Here is a 20702-nt window from a genome sequence, read left to right on the forward strand (position 1 = left end):
GCACACACCGCTGCAGTTATGAGAGTGTATACTTATATATATACACTACACATGCTATAATGAGCTGTATCTTTTTTTAGAATTTAATTTTGCTGCAAAAACCTGCTAGTTTGATGAGTCTGCATGTAACATAAACTTTTATGATAAATAAGATTTGAATAAATCATTAATTTTTGTCAGTAGAATGATTTTTCTTCTTATGAATATACAGCAGATAAATTATATTTGGAACCAGAAGAAGGGTATTTTAACGATAAAGCATCTATAAATATTATATATTTATAAATGTAAATTTACATATATGTAAATGAATTTATAAATTAATAATTGGATTAACTTGATATGTTATTTGATATATCATTAATAGGTATTTTTTTTTATAAAACAGGTCCTTGCAAGAAGATATGGACGACACCATCCTAGACGAGAAGGCCCGTTCAATTTGAGGTGTTAGAGAAGGGAAGCAGAAGTCATCAAACGTGAAGCGTCAATCGACACAAAGCTGGCTTCAGACCGACAGAGCCATCGAATCTGGATTTTGAGGTAAACTGGTAAACACTGTACTTCTTTTTTATCCTCTACATGAATATGAGTATTTGAGTAAATATAATGAGTAAATATTAATAGCGAGCGCAGAGAAGCGGCGCGAAGCGCCGCTCGCGTAGCGAGCTCCATAGACAACGTGTACGAACGGAGGAAATTCGAGTTGAAATCTGCACATTGTTCAAAGAAAATTTTATGAGGCCACGTGAAAACGTTCTACTATCCCAGTGATCCTTTGCGGTGCATAGCAACTTGGCGGAACAGGAAGCGTTTCTAAGGAAAATTCTTACCTGTAAATCGCATACATCATTTTCATTTAACAATAAAAAATCCTTTTGAAAACATTTAAAGTAAATAACACATATGCTTACGTAAAAACTGCACCTATGACGTCATTTCCTTCCCCGAATTTGTCCGACAATTTACGAAAACTGTCGAGCGCAAAAAGTTAAGTATGACGTCACAGTGATCTCGCGTTTTATATTCCCGCGATACATTTCTAGAGGTGGATCAAGCATCTGTACTGAATGTAACGTGTAGGAAGTACACAGTAGGGAGTCGCCGTTAATACTGATACTGCGCTCACTATTAACGTGGACTCTTTGGCTGATTAGTTTTGTTTTGATGATTTTTTTTGCTCAGTAAATACACATGCAAGTTCCATGCTAAATTTATTGTCACATTGATCCAATCATTGTATACGTTAGGTAGGTGACAAAAAATTATATATAAAAAAAAAAAGTCTAATCATTATTAGATCTACGTGTAGCCACGTCATTTTGTAATGAATAAATAAAAGAAAAAAATTAAACTGTTAAAATATCTACATGTATTTGTTATACACTGTAGTTGCATATGTGGTCAAACCTTTCAATGATATTGGATATCACACACTAAAAAAAGGGGGAGGGCACATGTCTACAACGCTTATATAGCGTACAAAAATAAAAAGATTAAAAACAAAATTGATGTCACAGAGGAAAATTAAAACACCGGTAACAACAAGGAACAAAATGAGAAATAACACAGACACACAATTTATTGATTTTAATGATCATTATTAAAAGGTAAAGAAGAGATAAAAAATAAATAAATAAGTGTATAAACCTAGTAAGGGACCATTGGAATAAAAGTTTGATATCTTCCGGTTCCTTGCGGTGGTAAAAGTTTTCGAGACAAAGCCAAAGTTTTTTGGTTTGGTTAAGTCCACGGGTTGCATTTAACAATGATGACAGATCTATGTGTGACTTCTTCTGCGCTCGCCCCAACGGTCACACCGTAAAACATATTATGAAATACATCATAATTCATCATATAAAAATGTATATGTAACTATATATATAATCCGATGTTAAAATATATATATATATAATTATAGCGAGCGCAGCTCGCCGGCGCGCAGCGCCGGCGAGCGAAGCGAGCTCTAAGAACCAGTGTGCGCGGGAAAAAGAACGAGCTAAACCTACAGTTCATCAAACAAAATTTTTTGTCTACGTCCCATAATGCTCTCTAATGTTTTCACCCGTGGTGCTATGCCAAAAATGGCCGACTTTTAACTCGTAATTTACAGTGACTTAAAGTTTGAAGACACGTTTTGAGTACCGCATATGCTTTGGTGAGACTCAAAAGATTTGTTACATGCTTCCATACCTCCGTAATGAGTCGAGAAACGTAAACAAAGACGAACAAAGTCATGGATGACGTCACAGTGCACTCGCGCTATATTTCCCGCGATAAATTTAGAGGTGGATCAAACATCTGTAATGCGTGTACTAGCTATTTCAGTACAGACTGCGATACCTGCCTCATTGACGTATAATTTGTTTTTAATTTTTTTTAATATAGAGATTTTATGTATATATATTAGCAAGAGCCATACTTTACTGTCATATCGATCCATTTTAAGCTAATTGTGCATGAATGAGTAGGGAGGAAATAAACAATAGGACATTTTGAAATAAATCAAAAAGGAATAAAATAAAAAAAATAAACAGTTAAAAAAATTATGTAGATATGGGATATAGTCAGACCATTAAATTTAAAAGTGGGAAATTACACACCTACAAACAGGTACCGGGCTCTCTCTCTCTCTCTCTCTCTCTCTCTCTCTCTCTCTCTCTCTCTCTCTCTCTCTCTCTCTCTGGGAAGTGGGTTGCGCAGTATGTATCATAACCATTAAAATTAGTACCTTTGGCATACTTATTGTAGAGCAATATTATCTCTCAAAAATTCTTTGACGTTCGTTGATACCTAAATAAAACTATAAGTTGACAATGATGGAAGGTATGTGTATAATTCTTGCTGCGCTCGCCAGAACGGTAGCACCGTAAAACATATTATATTAGAATAATTTAATTAGCCAAAGGTGTTAAAACTTATTTGGAGGCTCCATGTTAATATCAATTTACTGTTAGGCTACCACATAATTAAAAGCCGCAAAACATCTAAATCAAGCAATCATAATTAAGTGTCTCATCAAATTTCTAATTACCCTAAGGTGTTATAACTCATTTGGAGGCTCTCCATGATGATTACAATTTACTGTTACCATATAATTAATAGCGAGCGCAGCTCGCCGGCGCGCAGCGCCGGCGCGAAGGAGCTCTACCGGCAAGGCGTGTGTGAATAGAAAATTCGGACTAGTTGCACATTCATTCAACGGATTTTTTTGGCGTCAGTAAATCGGACCAGTAATGCATCGTTTTAATCGTCCCAGTAGTTCCCTGTAATCATGGCAATTTTTATCACTTCACACTCTCACGAGAATCAGCAAGACAGTAAAAACAATAACGATGTAAGCGACATAAAGTCAATGTTACCTCTAAAGTTCACCTCAGTACACTTTCAATCAAAAATAATCGTGTGACGTCACAAACGTTTACACATTGCTCCGATATATTTTTTCGGAGTCAGTAAATTTTGACCCACAATTCATAGTACCAATGGTTTCCAACCTCACGTTCCAACATCACGTTCTCCCGAGAATCAAAGTAAAACCTTTGAAAAGCTTATAAGATGTGTAATTTTAAGAACATCATGCTTTTTAAGTAAATAAAACAGTATACTTCGCATACTTTTATTTCTCAGGGGAGTTTTAAAGAGTAAGACGACACTTAACCAACGTCAGCTTTGACGTCACAATAAGCACTGATAAGGGGAAATTACTCTAATTGAAGTTATTGTAAATCTGCTGAAATGACCAAAATCCTCTCAAAATCTTGCAAAGGCTAAGATAAAGAACAGCTGACGAATAAGGACATTTCTTCAGATACAGGAAACAGTTGTAAATTGCACTAATTTGGATGAATGCTCACAAATATTTTATTCACTGTAATTACGGTAATTTCCTGAAACGTAACGTTATACGTAGCAGCGCCTTTTTTTTTAAAGGGGGTGGGTGGGTGGATGGCAGCCTCATCCAAAAAATCTTTGCAAGCAAAAAGAAAAATAAATCATGAAAATTCTAATCATTCAGCCCTTTAGCAGTTCAATGGTTTCTTTATTTTCACTTCCATTTATTACATGGGGGGGGGGGGGGGGGGGGGGCAACACCATGTTCTTTTAACATGATAAGCAAATATTTTTAAGCGTAAATTAAAAATAAAATTAAACATTAATTATTTTTTTTTAAGTGGAGGGGCAAATCCATGGTAAGTCGATTTTCTATGTATAAATTGACAAAAATGAAAAAAATTTTAGCATGGGGGGAGCTCTATGATGAGTCAAGTTTTATATTTAAGTATAAGAAAAAATGTCTACTGCAGTGCAATGAATATTTATATATTAAAATCTTAATTACTCAACAACATTGTATCTGAGATTAAACTATTGTTCTACATATAAATAAATAAATTATAACAAATCTTATAAACTATGAATAATGAAAATTTACTGAAAAATAGGTATGTTTTATTTTTTGGCATTCAAATTTCACATTGTTAATTTTATTTTATTAATTTATTATAATTCATTGTTTGATCACATGCTGTGCTCGCCCCAACGGTCGCACCGTAAAACATATTAGGCGCGAAACATCTCGGGGCGAAACGTCTCAGCGCGAAACGTCTTTAGGGGCGAACCGTCCCGAACCGTCCCGCATTCGGTCACATCGACAACCGTCTAGGTGACTTAGATTAAAAGGGATTTTCGATAGGTGGATGCGAAACCGAAACAGGGAATAATTGGTACTCCATCTGCAAAAGAATATTTACAGACATTATTGGCATCATGCTCTTAAGGAATATCTGTGTTTTTCTAATGCCCGTATTTGCAACTTTAGGTTTGTATTTTTAAAGCATTGAACTGTTCAATCAATCAATGATTCATTTAGTTGAAACAAAAGATAATCTATAAAGTTATTTAAGGACATGTTTTCTACTTTCGGTTCCTTAATCGTTTAGCCGCTTAGTACATGTTTTTAATGTGGGCGTAGCAACTTACAATATGGTGACTGACAATGAATGCATATCAACCAGGCCTGCCCCCTCGGGGAAACCCAATGTATTGTTATAGTCTGTCCCAAAATATATATGCAGCACATTTGGACGATTTTTAATAAAAAATACACATACCTGTGAGAGGTGCAATTGAAATAGTTGAAAGCCTTGGGATAATTTCCAAGATACATGTTATTTCATTGACACATCATCTTTCAGAAAAATTCACAGGAACGAAAAAAGATTCCTCACGGAGATTTATAATGGGGAATGTGTACATCTTTTTTTCATTCGGAATAAACTCAGAATACATCGCGCAATTTTAAACATTATCATCCAGGCTTACTGCAATACAAAATCGCCGTAGACATCATATTTTTTAGCATTGTATTGAAACCTGATAAGCTAACGGGCGTTTTAAATGAGAAATCTTTTTCATAATTTTGAATGAACATCGTTTGAACCCTGAGGTATTTATAAATATCCTGCAATTCTGCAAAATGTAAATCCAGGATATCTTGGGACAGAGTATAGAACTTTTTAACTCTAATTTCTTCAACTTCCTGAATTTTTTGGTGAGAGAGAGTGAGTGAGAGAGAAGTGGAGAAAATCCTCAGATCACACCCCCCCCCCCCCCCTTAAAATACTATTTCACAGAGTATAAAATTGTGTCTATGAAAATCAATGAATACCCAGTAATTCCTTCATGTTGAATGTATCAGTGTATGTTGTGATGGTTTTTCCTTGTGATGATTTTGAGTTACTTCCCTTTGACTCGACGGGGCGTGGTATGCGCGTGCCGGGACTGTAGAGCTCGACCGGTCAGGGTGTACTTTGTTATTCTTAAACTTAGATAGATTAGATAAATTAAAGATGTACTCTCAGGGATTGGGGGCTAAATTTCATTTCAACTTTTAATTTTATTAACGATAAACATCACACTTTCTTGATATAAAGTGTACCTCTGAATTTTCACTATATGAGTAATCTATATATTTCGCTGATTCCCTGAAAATCGCCATAAACAGATTATTATTATATTATTATATAAAATTTATAAAGCGGCATATATAATTTATATTAAATTACTCTATAGCACTGGCTGCGCTGTACATATAAAAGTTATTGGCATAAAAAGCTGAGAACATAGAAGATATACCTAAATACACTAAATTTTAAAAACTACATACTTATGTAACACTAAATTTTGTTTACATGCAAAAATCAATGCTGTGCTGTCTATATGCTCAATAAAATAAAGTTTAAAATGTGTAAATACTGAGAATAGTCTGGATAAGCCTTGCTGAAAAGATAAGTTTTCAATAATTTTTTAAAACGAATAAAATTTCCCTCTAATCTAAGATTTTGGGGAAGGTTGTTCCACAGTGTAGAACTGGCCACGTCAAACCACCTGTCACCATACGACCTAGTGTGCGACCTTGTCTGCGCACACGACTGAACAAGGAGCACAGAGATCTCTGAGCGCAGAGACTTATTTGGCTTGTAGACCTGGACAAATGTTCTGTGTAAGGCTTTGAAAGCCTGTAGGATCAGCTTGTATTGAATTCGCTGCTCGATTGGAAGCCACACCTATTTGGAACACTTGTTAATTCTGTTAACAAGGGAAAAATCTAAAATATTCCGAATGAAATCATGAATATTCATAATCATATGAATTAAATTAATAACTAGTTGCAACATCCTTTTTGATTGGCTATACTTATTCATCTTTATTGTATAATATAACTTGCCTACATCACAATACCATGTGCGTACAATTTAATAGTTGTTGGATCCATGAAGAATTATATATATTAACTTGAACTTTTTCTGATTAATTGTATCGGTACGGGTATAATAAAAAAGTTAAAGTATACCACTGAGGGAGTCGGCAAGATTCCAGATCACAAATATTTGTAAGGGACTTAACCCCTAGATGATCCTGTTACAATGTGAGCAATATATAGAGGATATCTATATTGTGTGATTTTATATTAAGTTTGCTTTATCCAACGAGTTGAAATGGTGTATATATTCACCAGGCTTGCCGAGGGAATATAACCATTTCAACGAGTTGGATAGCAAATATAAAATCACACAATTTTAGATGTTCTGTTTATCTCATACAATTTAATTTATATTATGAAGCTTTTGAGACAGTCCCCAATATGACCCGAATTGATTTTTTCAAAGATTAAGGGTGTTGTTTACTCAGGGTTTGAGTTTTCAAATTCGGATCATTATATTAAGATCAATGAAATGAGTAAAATATGTTCTAAACACTAAAAGTATTTATGAAATGAATTATTATTGACAAAACATTCAATATTTTTACTTTATTATGGAATTTAATAGGCTAAAACAAAAATTGACTTTTACCCCAGTCTTCGAAATAACCCGGGAGTCCGATGCCCGGGGCCTGGTAAATTTGCAGGCGGGCATGTAAAAATTGCCAAATTACATGCCCGGACGGTATGTGTAAATTTTCTGTCAACATACAATATGTTTACTTGCCATTTCTTCCATTGTACCAAAGTTATTTGTGCAACTTGCTTTGTGCAGTCTACATTCTCGGTACTACTTTTCAAATAAGCGTCAATCGTAATCATTGAAGTGTTTAGTTGAACCTATTGTATACATGTTTGCTAAATTACGAGACGTACATGTACCGGTAAATATAAGAATTTCGAGTTGGGCATGAAAAAATTTGAATAGGCTGGGTTAAAATGATGGGTTTACATGCCCGAAGGGCATGTGCTGAAAAAAAATTGTTGTGAAGACTGTTACCCAAACAGAGGAAATTTGGACTAAATTTGGCAGATTTTGTATTTTAGTCTATGTAATTTTGCATATTTTCTGTTATTTTACCTCACTTATTTATTAAAATAATATTATGGCACAAATTGCAAAAATATAGAAAAATGCTGAAAAACGATAAAAGACACCATATCTCAAAATTTTGATCATTGACCTCATATAAATTTTATGCCAACAGAATAAGGTCAAAACAAGTAGTTCAATACCATAAATTTTTTTTGTATTATCATCATTCAATTTTTCGTAAAATTGGATCAAAAATATGTAGGGATTTGAAAACTGATAGAGGAAATTCGAACTGAAATATTTTTATGGCGTCGAGCGAAGCTCGAAAGCCATCTAGGGATCGTACGTCCGGAAGTTACATTTTTAGGAGCCAAACAACTCAAATGAGTGCAAAGTTTTCGTATGTGTTTGAAGAAAAAAAGATGACATATACTTCAATTTCGAGCAGAACTGTACGTCAACAAAACAAGTTTGCAGATTCGAAATGGTTGCCGTCTTTAAAAATGTTCACATTTTATTGAAAACAACATGTCTCGGTTTCAGCGGATGAATACATTAGCACCGAGACACATGCGATAGCTGGGCTAACATACTCAATTTGGTTATGAAATGTACTAGCCTGCAAAATAGATTATTTTGTATCCATATTGAAAATTGACAATGCACAAATGTTTGATCTTGTAGGAACAAAACTTCCTAATCGAGCGATAAGTACATCTACAACCAAAAGTTATTTTAAACCAACTAGTGAACTACTTTCACTTTGTAAACAATGTGAATGGGTGCTTTCTTTTATCTACCCCTGATCTTTTCGGACCTTGTCATTTGGACCCTTGTGAATTTTAGATGAAATTGATAATAAGAGACAGAGTGGTTATCAGCAGTATACAATATATAGAATTAAACACAATAATAATTTTAATATTTATTTCCATATAAATAGAGAAAAAAAAATCTAAACGTTTTTTAACTCCTAAGAAATTTCTATATTAAACTTAAATTTTCAATTGAAATTCAAAACTTTTTTAAGAATTAGGTGAGCAAATTTGTAATGAATTGTAATTTTATTAGTTATGTGATAAATAACATTTTTTATTTTTTTTTAAAGTTGACTAATGTATTTTATTTTTATTTTCTATAATTTATGAAAAAAAATACCAGCTTTTGAAATTGGTCATTTTTTGGCAAAATATTGCATATAGGGTACCCTCATTGTACGGATAAGTCCTCCTACAGTTTTCAAAATAGGAAGTTGGTCTTTTGCAGATCAATTATACATATATCAGAGGTATGCATATTGCTAGGATTTTGATTTTCGATAATTTATGAAAAAAATACCAGCTTTTGAACTTGGTCATTTTTTGGCAAAATATTGCATATAGCGTACCCTCATTGTACGGATAAGTCATCTTACAGTTTTCAAGATAAGAAGTTGTTCTTTTGCAGATCAATTATACATATATCAGAGGTGTGCATATTGCTAGGATTTTGATTACTGATAATTTGTGAAAAAAATACCAGCTTTGAAGTTAGTCAATTTTTAGCAAAATATTGCATATAGGGTAACCTCATTGTACGGATAACTTTTCCTACAGTTTTATAGATAAAAAGTTGTTCTTTTGCAGATTAATTGTACATGTATCAGAGGTGTGCATATATCTAGGATTTTTATTTCTGATTATTTATGAAAAAAATACCAGCTTTTGAACTAAGTCTTTTTTTTTAGCAAAATAGGATATGGGTTGACATGGATTATGGATACAGTTCACATATAAAAAGAAAACCCGGTTAGCTGTCACATTGACAGCTTTTCATTTGTTTAAAAAATTATTTAGGTTTTTACTCTTCAAATTAACTTTAACTCGACGCCATTGTGGCCCTTCAGGCCTTTGATTTAAAATTGATGCTGAAATTTTAATGCTTTGTACTTATTTAGTGCCACTACCATTCATAAACTTTATCGTATTTTTCAAAGTGTTTTATTATTTGTAATATTTTTATAATTAAGAAAAATCTCAATGGTAGTGTAAAATATTATGGGATTTTTCCTGATTACTCAAAAAGTAGGTCATTGACCTACTTTTCTGAAAGTGAAAAATAACAATACAAGCAAAGGTTTATGACAAACAATAGATGGTTTGTCATTATCATCAGTGGATTTTTTTTCATTCTTGGTAAACGTCATCCTTAAAAGTGATGATGCAATGTCGTGTTATGCGATTATTGTGACCTTGTGCAATACAATTTAGTGTACGTATGTCATTTCTGAGATAAAATCTAACTGTTTTAATGTAAAGTTTCACTGAAATGAGCCATAATTTTTTAGCTCTAAATAATTTTTCTTAGAGCTTATTCACTTTATTAAATGAAATACTGATCAGCAGACTTAAATAATCAAGTTTGTTGACATACACAAAGATGCGAATGCTCTTTTGTATCAACTGACTCGAACGAGGAACAGTTGTTGAGGTTTTATAAAACAAACACTAGCCTAATGATTCAAAATTGAAAATAGTGAATGGGGATGCATACTGGTGGTGGAACAAAAGTCTTAAGAAACATTATTTCGATAAGAGCTTGTATATTGATTAACACAACCTGTACGCTCTGTTTTCATTGTGTCGTCAAGATGAACTCTTTGATAGTTAACGTGATCTCCAGGGGCTCGTTTCACAAAGATTTCCTAAGATGTTTCCTAAGATATAACTTAAGATATGCCTAAGTTTTAACTTAGGAAGTTCCTGAGATTTGTCATAGCTGTAAGTTTCACAAAACTTTCTTAGCGTAACGCAGTTGACTAAATCTTATCTTAAGATACATTGTAAGCTACTTTTTAAATCATTTCATTAATTCCTTACTTACTTGTATATCGATCATGTAAATTCTTTTCAATATGTCACGGGTGTAAACTTTCTAAGTAAACGTAAAAACTCATTCCCTTATTCACCTAGAAAAACAAATTAGAAAAAAATATTTAAAACGTGTAAATAGAGTGTAAATAGTGTATAGTGCCTATGTCCATGTACTGAAATTATGTATGATACTTTACTTTCACATGCATACATGAGTAGATAAAAATAACATAATTAATATACCCATATATTCTTTGAAAACGGTATTTTGTGAATTTGAGAGATCGCAGTAAACGGTATATTCCAAAATGGAATACAATACTCACATGCAGTGACAAGTAAGATTTAGAATGGAAAGGTGTGGAACTTTTAAACTAAGTTTAATGTAACGCATGTTTTCTTGTAATGCTTGACATATATAAGAATTTATTTTTTTTTTTACAAAAGGAAACATCCCAAATAAATGCATTTTGACTGATAGCTAGAGCAAGCGAGGATAAAAGGCAACACTTTCTTAATGAAACAACAATCCCATGGATGATTTAACATCAACATACCTAAATGATTATTCACTTGCCGGTCACTCCTACCCCTCCCAACAAAAACTGAAATAGAGAACCCCTCAGTCCCCACCACAAAGAAAACACCTCAAATTTCTTTCGTAAAAGAAAAGCTTATTTGGTGGAGGAATAGGACAAATCATCCAGTCATTCTGTAATTGAGTTTTACAAGTATTTATTCCTGTTTTTATCAAACTACTTAAGATATCAGTGATTCTCGGGAACGACTAATTTCATAATCATCAGTGCACTAGATATAACAATACCCGCTACCCATCTGCGCGACCAGATAATCTAAAAAATTGTAAAAATTAAAAGTCTACACGAGAGATGTTAATTGAAGAAATATATGTAATATTTTGATAGTTCTAAAGTTTTCAGTTAAGAAGTAAAGTGAACAAGTCCTAATGATTTGTGTATTCTTGCAATTTTGTTTAACTTTAATGTGCATGTTATTCATTTCAATACAAAATAAACAGTTGCCATGTTAAGTTTGTTCCTAAGACATTGATTTACCTGTCTTAAAGTTAAGACATAACTTAGGAATTTCATAAGATAAGACAAGAATAGTGAAACAAATAAGTAATGAACTTAGGAAAAAGTTCTTCCCTAAGATATAACCTAGTCCTAAGTATGCTTTGTGAAACGGGCCCCCGTTTTATAAACTACACAAAGCAAATTGAAAGCTGGAAGGGGGCTAAACTTATCAAAAATCTTGACAAACAAGAAAAAATGTCTTTGGTTACGGTAATGTATAACTTTGCAAAGATAAAGCCCCCCGGTTCCGATGCCTATACTTCACAGTTTTGTGTTTTCCTTCATATTTGTAATTTAAATCTTTGACAAAATCCATTTTATATCAATTTTTGATAGTGAATATAGTAATATTAAAAGTACTAGCAAAGTACTAGCAAATCTTTGAAAATTAGGTCACTGAATCGAAGGGCTGTGTCAAATATAGTTCGGACCAGAAGTATTTGATAAAGCATCACTCGTTTGATATGCAAAATTTATCACGGGTAATATGCACTACATGTATGAGATAAATAGAGGATATCTATATTGTGTGAATTTATTTTTGCTTTATCCAACAAGTTAAAATGGTGTATACAAATTCGCCAGGCTTGCCGAGCAAATATAACCATTTCAATGAACTGGATAAAACAAATATAAAATCACAATGTGACTTTGTGATTTAGTACGTCATTTCGGAGATAAATCCTAACTTTTTTAGTACATATATTATAATAAAGTTTCACTGAAATAAACCTTGAAATAATTTTTTAGCTCTAAATAATTTTTCTAAGAGCTTGATAACTTGATTACATGGAAATACTGATCAGAAGACCTGAATAATGAAGATTACTGACATACACAAAGTTGCGATTACAAATAAAATTTAAGGGGGGTATATTGGAATCAACCTGTCCGTCTGTCCCCCTATAGAAATTTTACCACTGCATGGAGTAGTCTGACAATCTGTACATATGTTGACCACCATCTGAAGATGGGCACCTGGGATATTTATTAAGATCAGACAAGATTTAAGGATTTTATTACAAATCTTGACTAGCAGTAAAAAGGTCTAATTTGGTTATGGTTATGTATAACTTTGCCCCCCAAAAAGGCCCCCCCCCCCCCCCCCCCCATGGTTTCGACACCTATGCTTCACATTTATTTGTTTCCTTCATATTTGTTTTTTAAATCTTTCAGTTGAAAAAATCCATTTAATATCAATTTTTGGTAGTATAAATAGTTATGTTGAAAAACTAGCAAATCTAAAAAAAAAAAAGGTCGTTGAAGCGAGGGGTTGTGTCAAAAAAGTTTGGAATGGAAGTATTTGATAAAGCTTCACCTGTTTGATAAAGCAAAGGTTTAGGCCACATAACATTAATTTTTAGATTCTAATCCCTGCCCCCCGCCATTCTGAAATTGGCCCGCTTCGATGCATTTTATCTTGTTGTACATGTTGTACATATGTTGACCACCATCTGAAGATGGGCACCTGGGATATTTATTAAGATCAGACAAGATTTAAGGATTTTATTACAAATCTTGACTAGCAGTAAAAAGGTCTAATTTGGTTATGGTTATGTATAACTTTGCCCCCCAAAAAGGGCCCCCCCCCCCCCCCCCCCCTCCGGTTTCAACACCTATGCTTCACATTTATTTGTTTCCTTCATATTTGTTTTTTAAATCTTTCAGTTGAAAAAATCCACATAATATCAATTTTTGGTAGTATAAATAGTTATGTTGAAAAACTTAGATATAGCAAATCTCAAAAAAAAGGTCGTTGAAGCGAGGGGTTGTGTCAAAAAAGTTTGGAATGGAAGTATTTAATAAAGCTTCACCTGTTTGATAAAGCAAAGGTTTAGGCCACATAACTTTAATTTTTAGATTCTAATCCCTGCCCCCCGCCATTCTGAAATTGGCCCGCTTCGATGCATTTTATCTTGTTGTACATGTTGTACATATGTTGACCACCATCTGAAGATGGGCACCTGGGATATTTATTAAGATCAGACAAGATTTAAGGATTTTATTACAAATCGTGACTAGCAGTAAAAAGGTCTAATTTGGTTATGGTTATGTATAACTTTGCCCCCCAAAAAGGGGCCCCCCCCCCTATGGTTTCGACACCTATGCTTCACATTTATTTGTTTCCTTCATATTTGTTTTTTAAATCTTTCAGTTGAAAAAATCCATTTAATATCAATTTTTGGTAGTATAAATAGTTATGTTGAAAAACTAGCAAATCTAAAAAAAAAAAGGTCGTTGAAGCGAGGGGTTGTGTCAAAAAAGTTTGGAATGGAAGTATTTGATAAAGCTTCACCTGTTTGATAAAGCAAAGGTTTAGGCCACATAACATTAATTTTTAGATTCTAATCCCTGCCCGCCATTCTGAAACTGGCCCGCTTCGATGCATTTTATCTTGTTTTGAAATAAAAAACATGTGGAAAAAAATTTTCAGGAAAAAAGTCTGGCTTGGTACTCAAAAAATTCAAAACATTTTAATGGCTGCCTAAGCGTGGACTACCTTGCCATTCCAGTCATGTTTGTTATCATAATGATACAAATGTCTTCATGCATTAACAGTATTATAAAGTCAAAATAAAATGGAATTAAAAGATTACTACTGTATAACCTGGGTTGGGGCAATTTATGCTTTATAATCTGCAAAGCGGATTATAAAGCATAAATTGCCCCAACCCAGGTTATAAGAGTAGATTTTGAGTTCATTCCTTATAATTTTATTTTCTGTAATTTGCTGTACAAATTGAGTCCGTTTTACTTTTAAAAATGATATTAATCTGTTTATTATGCAAACGAAACATCAAGCAGATTATATATATATGTAGATAAATAAAGCCTTGGTACAGCAAAAAATACTTAAATAAATAAAATAGAATGCGACAGTCCGAATTAAATATTAAATTGTTTACTGTTAGCGCTTTTAGCCATGTTGACTCGTTTACTGTTAGCGCTTTCAGCTATGTCGGCTCTTCAGACAGTTATAACTGTCTGAAGAGCCGACATAGCTGAAAGCGGTAACAGTTAACAAATTTTCTGTTTTATTTATTTAAATATATCTTTTTTTCCAGTATTTGCTAATAATAGGGAAACTGTCATAGGATGTATAGCTGGCAATGTTACCATGAAGTTTAAACCTGCATTGTTAGCTGGCAAAGAGGTGAAGACCTACGTATGGAACAAGGTCCGGGGCGTACAAAAAGATCCAAGCTTTGCCAAGTTTGAACCTAGCGTTTCATCAGAGCTTGAGACATATTATAAAGAAGAGCATCAGATTCAGAATCGATTAATCCATTATCCCAAAGAGCCTGCTACCTTATACCTCACAGATTTAAGAAAGAGTGATCAACAACAATACACCCTAGTTATCAGCTATGTTAGTTATGTTGGAACGCCCACAGAATGGATCATAGACCTAGTAGTTAAAGGTATGTTGATTACGTTAGAACACCCAAAAAATGGATCATAGACCTAGGAATACAAGGTATATGAACTATGTTGAAACACCCACAGAATGGATCATAGACGTACATGTACAAGGTATGTTGATTACATTGGAACACCCACTAAATGGATCATAGACGTAGAAGTACAAGGTAATTTAAACTGTTCAATATATATATGTTACTTAATATTTTTATGGTGCAATCAGATTAAAATCAGATCCTCAGTCCCCTCCTTGTTTTTCTATTGTTGCTACACGAGGATCTCAAGAAACCCTGCTTGAGGTCACCTCCTGGGTTGCACCAAAGCATGAGGGATACTTAAAATGTGTCTTCAGACCTCAAGGAACTGTAAATTATGAGTTAAATGTCAGCCATTTTTGGCATAGCACTATGGGAGCTATACTCTTTTAAAAAGCATTAGAGAATGCCGCCATAACTTTTTCTTGATGAATCTGTAGGTTTAGCTCATTCTCTTCCTGTTCACTGGTTCTTAGAGTTCGCTTTGCTGTCAATTTCCCGAGAAAACCATTGTCAACTGATGCAAAGTGGAGTTTGACAATAGGTTATGAGGGTTGTCAATTTCAACTATTACCATCCCAAACATGCACTATTTATTTGATTATACTGAATGTTGTAATTTTAAAGAATATTTTACTGCAATTATTTAAGAAATAAACAGCAATTTAAAAAGTTCATCGGGATATGAAGTAGGTTGGTCACATGATCAAATCCTGTGACTTGTAGATTTGATCACGTACCATGTACCAACCATCTTTATAACATGGTGCACTTTTTAACATTGCTGTTTATTACTTATATTTACATTTGAAAAAAATTGTCCCGAAGTGTAAAAATTACTTAAATTTTAAGTTTGCAATAAACCAAGCGATATGCGAGTGCTGTGATCATTGTGATGTCATGAAAAAGTTTATACAGAATGGAACGTTTTTGCTATTCTATAGGTTTATATAAGGAAACATATTTGCAAATGTAAATAATTATATAGAAACCTGAGAAAGTCAACCGATGTGAAGCGTGTGTAGGGGTGTCAGTTTCAACTGCAGTTACCCTCCAAAACGGGCACTATTTATTTAATTATACTGAATGTCCTATTTTTAAAGAAAATTTTACTGCTTTTATATAGAAATGAAGTGAATTCTACGGCGAAGTGTAGGCACATAATTTACGCACATGTAACAATTTGTTGTGTTACCCGTTGCCAAGTGTGTTTTTAACGCTGAGGGTAATAGTATATAAATAGTGCCTGTTTGGGAGGGTAACAGTTGAAATTGACACCCCGAGAAAACCATTGTCAACCGACGTGAAGTGGAGGTTGACAATGGTTTTCGAGGGGTGTCAATTTCAACTGTTATCCTCCCAAACAGGCACTATTTATTTTGTTATACTGAATGTCTTAATTTTTGTCCCTCGCCGCAACGCGGAGCGGGGACATAGAAATGCCGGGCGTGCGTCCGTGTGTCTGTGCGTCCGTGTGTCCGTCCATCACACAATTTGTAGGCATGAGAGCGCTTACAAAAAAGTGTGATGGACGGACACACGGACGCACAGACACACGGACGCACGCCCGGCATTTCTATGTCCCCGCTCCGCGTTGCGGCGAGGGACAAAAATTAAGACATTCAGTATAACAAAATAAATAGTGCCTGTTTGGGAGGATAACAGTTGAAATTGACACCCCTCGAAAACCATTGTCAACTTCCACTTCACGTCGGTTGACAATGGTTTTCTCGGGGTGTCAATTTCAACTGTTACCCTCCCAAACAGGCACTATTTATATATTGTTATACTTTCATGTTAAATACTGAAATCTGATTGGTTAAGACGCAGTTAATAATATTTTCTATTACCCTCAGCGTTAGCAACGCACTTAGCAACGGGTAACATTAAAAAATGTTACATGCGCGAAAATTATGCGCGTACGGTTCGCTGTAGAATTCACGTTATTCCTATATAAAAGCAGTAAAATTTTCTTAAAAATTAAGACATTCAGTATAACAAAATAAATAGTGCCTGTTTGGGAGGATAACAGCACCCCTCGAAAACCATTGTCAACCTCTGCTTCGCATCGGTTGACAGTGGTTTTCTCGGGGTGTCAATTTCAACTGTTACCCTCCCAAACAGGCACTATTTATATAATGTTACCCGTTGCTAAGTGGGTTGCTAACGCTGAGGGTAATAGAACAGATTATGAACTGCGTCTTAACCAATCAGATTTCAGTATTTAACATGAAAGTATAATAATTATATAATGGCATATTTATGAGTGGTGTTCAGCTTTTATTCTTCAAAATATATACTGGGCCTTAGATCTGCTCTTGATTAATATATAGAAATACAGTTGAACTTCAATATCATGAGCACTCATATCTCGAATACAATGGATATGTCAAAGTGATTTGTAAGTCCCATATATTTTAGTAATTTACCCTCGATATCTCGAATACTCTGATATCTCGAAGTTTTTAATCAGTCCCATCTAGTTCGAGATGACGAAGTTTGACTGTATGTAATATACTGTTTACATATGACCAGGTTTTCTTTTTTTGATTTCTTGCTGCTTTAAAATTAAGAATTTTTTATGTTGAAGTTTTATGTATTTTTGCTATTTTCATGCAGATATATTTATAGACATCACTGAACTTTACATTTATTATAAATTAGTTGACAATGTTATATATACTGTATGTTGTATGCATATCATTTTTATCATGTTTATTGTAGATGTTTGTTTTGAAAAACCCAAAGAAGTGGGAAAGTGTGCAGTTACAACATGTTATACAGGAGACAAGGGGATACTGAAGGTAAATTGTTCTCACTTCATCCTTGTGATAGTTAGGTGAACCTAAAAGTATGTGTTGCTTAAACATGTTAAATCTTTTTAAAGATAACAATGAGAAGTTATTGATATAGAAAGTATACTTACTTAAGCTTTAATCTCTCTTGCCATTTTAAACACTGGTCAATATCATAATTTTACAATTTTCTGTAATATCATTTACCGGTAGTATGGATTGTTGATTAATTAGGGTCCCGCAAGGATTTGCGTGTGCCCTATAGTAATCACTCTGTCCGTCCGTCCTTTTGTCTATCTGTCTGTCACTCTTCCGTCCACGAATTTTTTGTTTTTTTCTAATAACTTTTTTTATGGTTGCCCAATCAAGTTCAAATTTGGTATGGTAGTTCAGTAGGCAGAAATACATATTTTGATGCTAAGTTTGGTTCTCTGTGTCTTCTGGTTTGGAGCTGGGGTGGTGGGGTAGATTCCTTAACTATGCATAAGAATGAATGGGCAAATTTAAGAGAGATAACTGCTGAGAATGTTACCATTGTGTACTTGGAAGGCTGTGCAATATTTGTCCTTTGGGATTAATTAACCTTCCACAGGAAGAAAATCCTAAGCTTTATCTTTATCTGTCACATTGAGATTAATTACTGCACTGCCTGTGTCTGCAAATGAACTTTGTTTTGAAGTTAAGGTCAATTTTGAATGATGTGTAGTATTGTGTACATTCTTTGAAATATGGATTTAAAATATAATATTCATATTTTATTTTGGTTAAAATATACCGTACACAATGATTTATGATAATTTTATTGAATTCTAAAATCAAGATATATATTAAGATATCCTTTTTCACTATTTTATTTTTTAATTATTTATTTTATTTTTTTCTGCCTTAATGCTGTTAATTTTAACAGGTGATCAGATAATAAACCCATTCAGTCATTTCTGAAAAAAAAATCTTATTGTAAATTTAGAAGAAAAGGATATGAGAGAGCAGAACAATTAATCCCCTGGGATTAATTATCTTTCCTGCTGCAGAAAATTTAGAGGCTTATCTCTATCTGTCATATGAAGATTAATGAACACCTTTGTCTGCAACTGATGTTTGTTTTGAAGTTGAGGTCAACCCTGGTTGATACAATATATTTGCATTCACTGAAGGCTTGCATTTTATAAAACACCTGTTTAAATCTTTTTTAAATACACATTTAATTTAGTTTTTAGCTCACCTGAGCTGAAAGCTCAAGTGAGCTATTCTGATCACATTTTGTCCGTCGTCCGTCTGTCCGTCCGTCTGTCTGTCCGTCTGTCCGTCTGTAAACTTTTTACATTTTGAACTTCTTCTCTAAAACCGCTTATCCAATTTCAACCAAATTTGGCACAAAGCATCCTTATGGGAGGGCGAATATAAATTGCAGAAATAAAAGTCCGATCTGTATTCAAAGCGGAGAAAACCTTGAAACTGTAGAAAAAGGGGGGTGCATTTTTAAAAATCTTCTTCTCAAGAACTACCGAGTTAATCTTAACGTAATTTAGCATAAATCATCCTTAGGGAAAGGAAAATATAAATTGCAAAAATTATAGGCGATTTCTGTTCCAAATTTGAGATAATTGCGAAAATACTTATAAAGAATGGCTCGTTATTCCATATATCGTAGACTGGCAATTCATTGCGATAGACTGGTCTTATGACAGGCATCGCCAGTCTACCGCATCTCGAAAACGAGGTTCTTTGTTTGAAGCTGGCAGTTTGTTGTGCAACAGTTCACGTGCGAATATAATCTATGAAACATGGAAATAACCTTGGTGCTGATTATTGTGAAGTAAATTGAGGTTAAATATTTCAACGCGTTGTCATTTTCACTTGTGATGTTGGTTTTAGTTTGTTTTCATTTTTAGCTCACCGAGACGAAGTCAGGGGGAGCTTATGCTATACCCTCGGCGTCGGCGTCGGTGTCGGCGTCCGGACCTGGTTAAAGTTTTTGTTGCAGGTCCTGTATCTAAGCTATTTCTTGTCCTATCTTCACCAAACTTGCATGGATGATGCATCTGGACCTACTTATGGACTTGAAAGACTTGGATGCTGAATCTGAGTCCTAAATTACAGATGCTGGAGGAGGTTAAGATTGTTGGACCAGGTTAAAGTTTTTGTTGTAGGTGCACTTTGATAGCAATTTCTAAGTTACTGCAGGTCTGTACTTCACCAAACTTGCATGGATGGTGTGTCTTATGATACTGATGCACCAGACAGGCTTGAGTGCTGAATCTGAGCCATAGGTATCGGATGCTGGAGGAGGTTAAGGTTTTTTGGAGCTGGTTAAAGTTTTTGTTGCAGGTGCCCTTTGATAGCAATATCTAAGTTTCTGCTGGTCCGTACTTCACCAAACTTGCATGGATGGTGTGTCTTATGATACTGATGCACCAGGCAGGCTTGAATGCTGAATCTGAGCTATAGGTTTCGGATGCTGGACGAGGTTAAGGTTTTTAGAGCTGGTTAAAGTTTTTGTTGCAGGTGCCCTCTGATGATTATATCTTAGTTACTACTTGTCCTAACTTCACCAGACTTGCATGGATGGTGCGTCTTATGATACTGATGCTCCAGACAGGCTTAAATGCTGAATCTGAGCCATAGGTTTCGGATGCTGAAGGAGGTTAAGGTTTTTAGAGCTGGTTTAAGTTTTTTAAACAGGTGCCCTCTCATGATT

General features: G+C 34.2%; 1 protein-coding gene across 2 annotated transcripts in view; it reads left to right on the forward strand.

Moving 5' to 3' along the window:
* The first annotated feature begins 4665 nt into the window (after positions 1–4665).
* LOC128189011 (uncharacterized) overlaps positions 4666–20702 on the forward strand; it is a 47887-nt gene continuing 31850 nt past the window's right edge. The window contains exons 1-3 of one of the 2 annotated variants that reach the window (XM_052860382.1): positions 4666–4822; positions 14817–15173; positions 17934–18013. In XM_052860382.1, the coding sequence (XP_052716342.1) occupies positions 4771–4822; positions 14817–15173; positions 17934–18013 (489 nt within the window). In that variant the 5' untranslated portion in view covers positions 4666–4770. The remainder of the gene's footprint in view (positions 4823–14816; positions 15174–17933; positions 18014–20702) is intronic. The other variant, XM_052860381.1, reaches the window with a different exon arrangement.

The sequence above is a fragment of the Crassostrea angulata genome, chromosome 6 (genome assembly GCF_025612915.1).
Source record: "Crassostrea angulata isolate pt1a10 chromosome 6, ASM2561291v2, whole genome shotgun sequence".
NCBI classification, from domain to species: domain Eukaryota; kingdom Metazoa; phylum Mollusca; class Bivalvia; order Ostreida; family Ostreidae; genus Magallana; species Magallana angulata.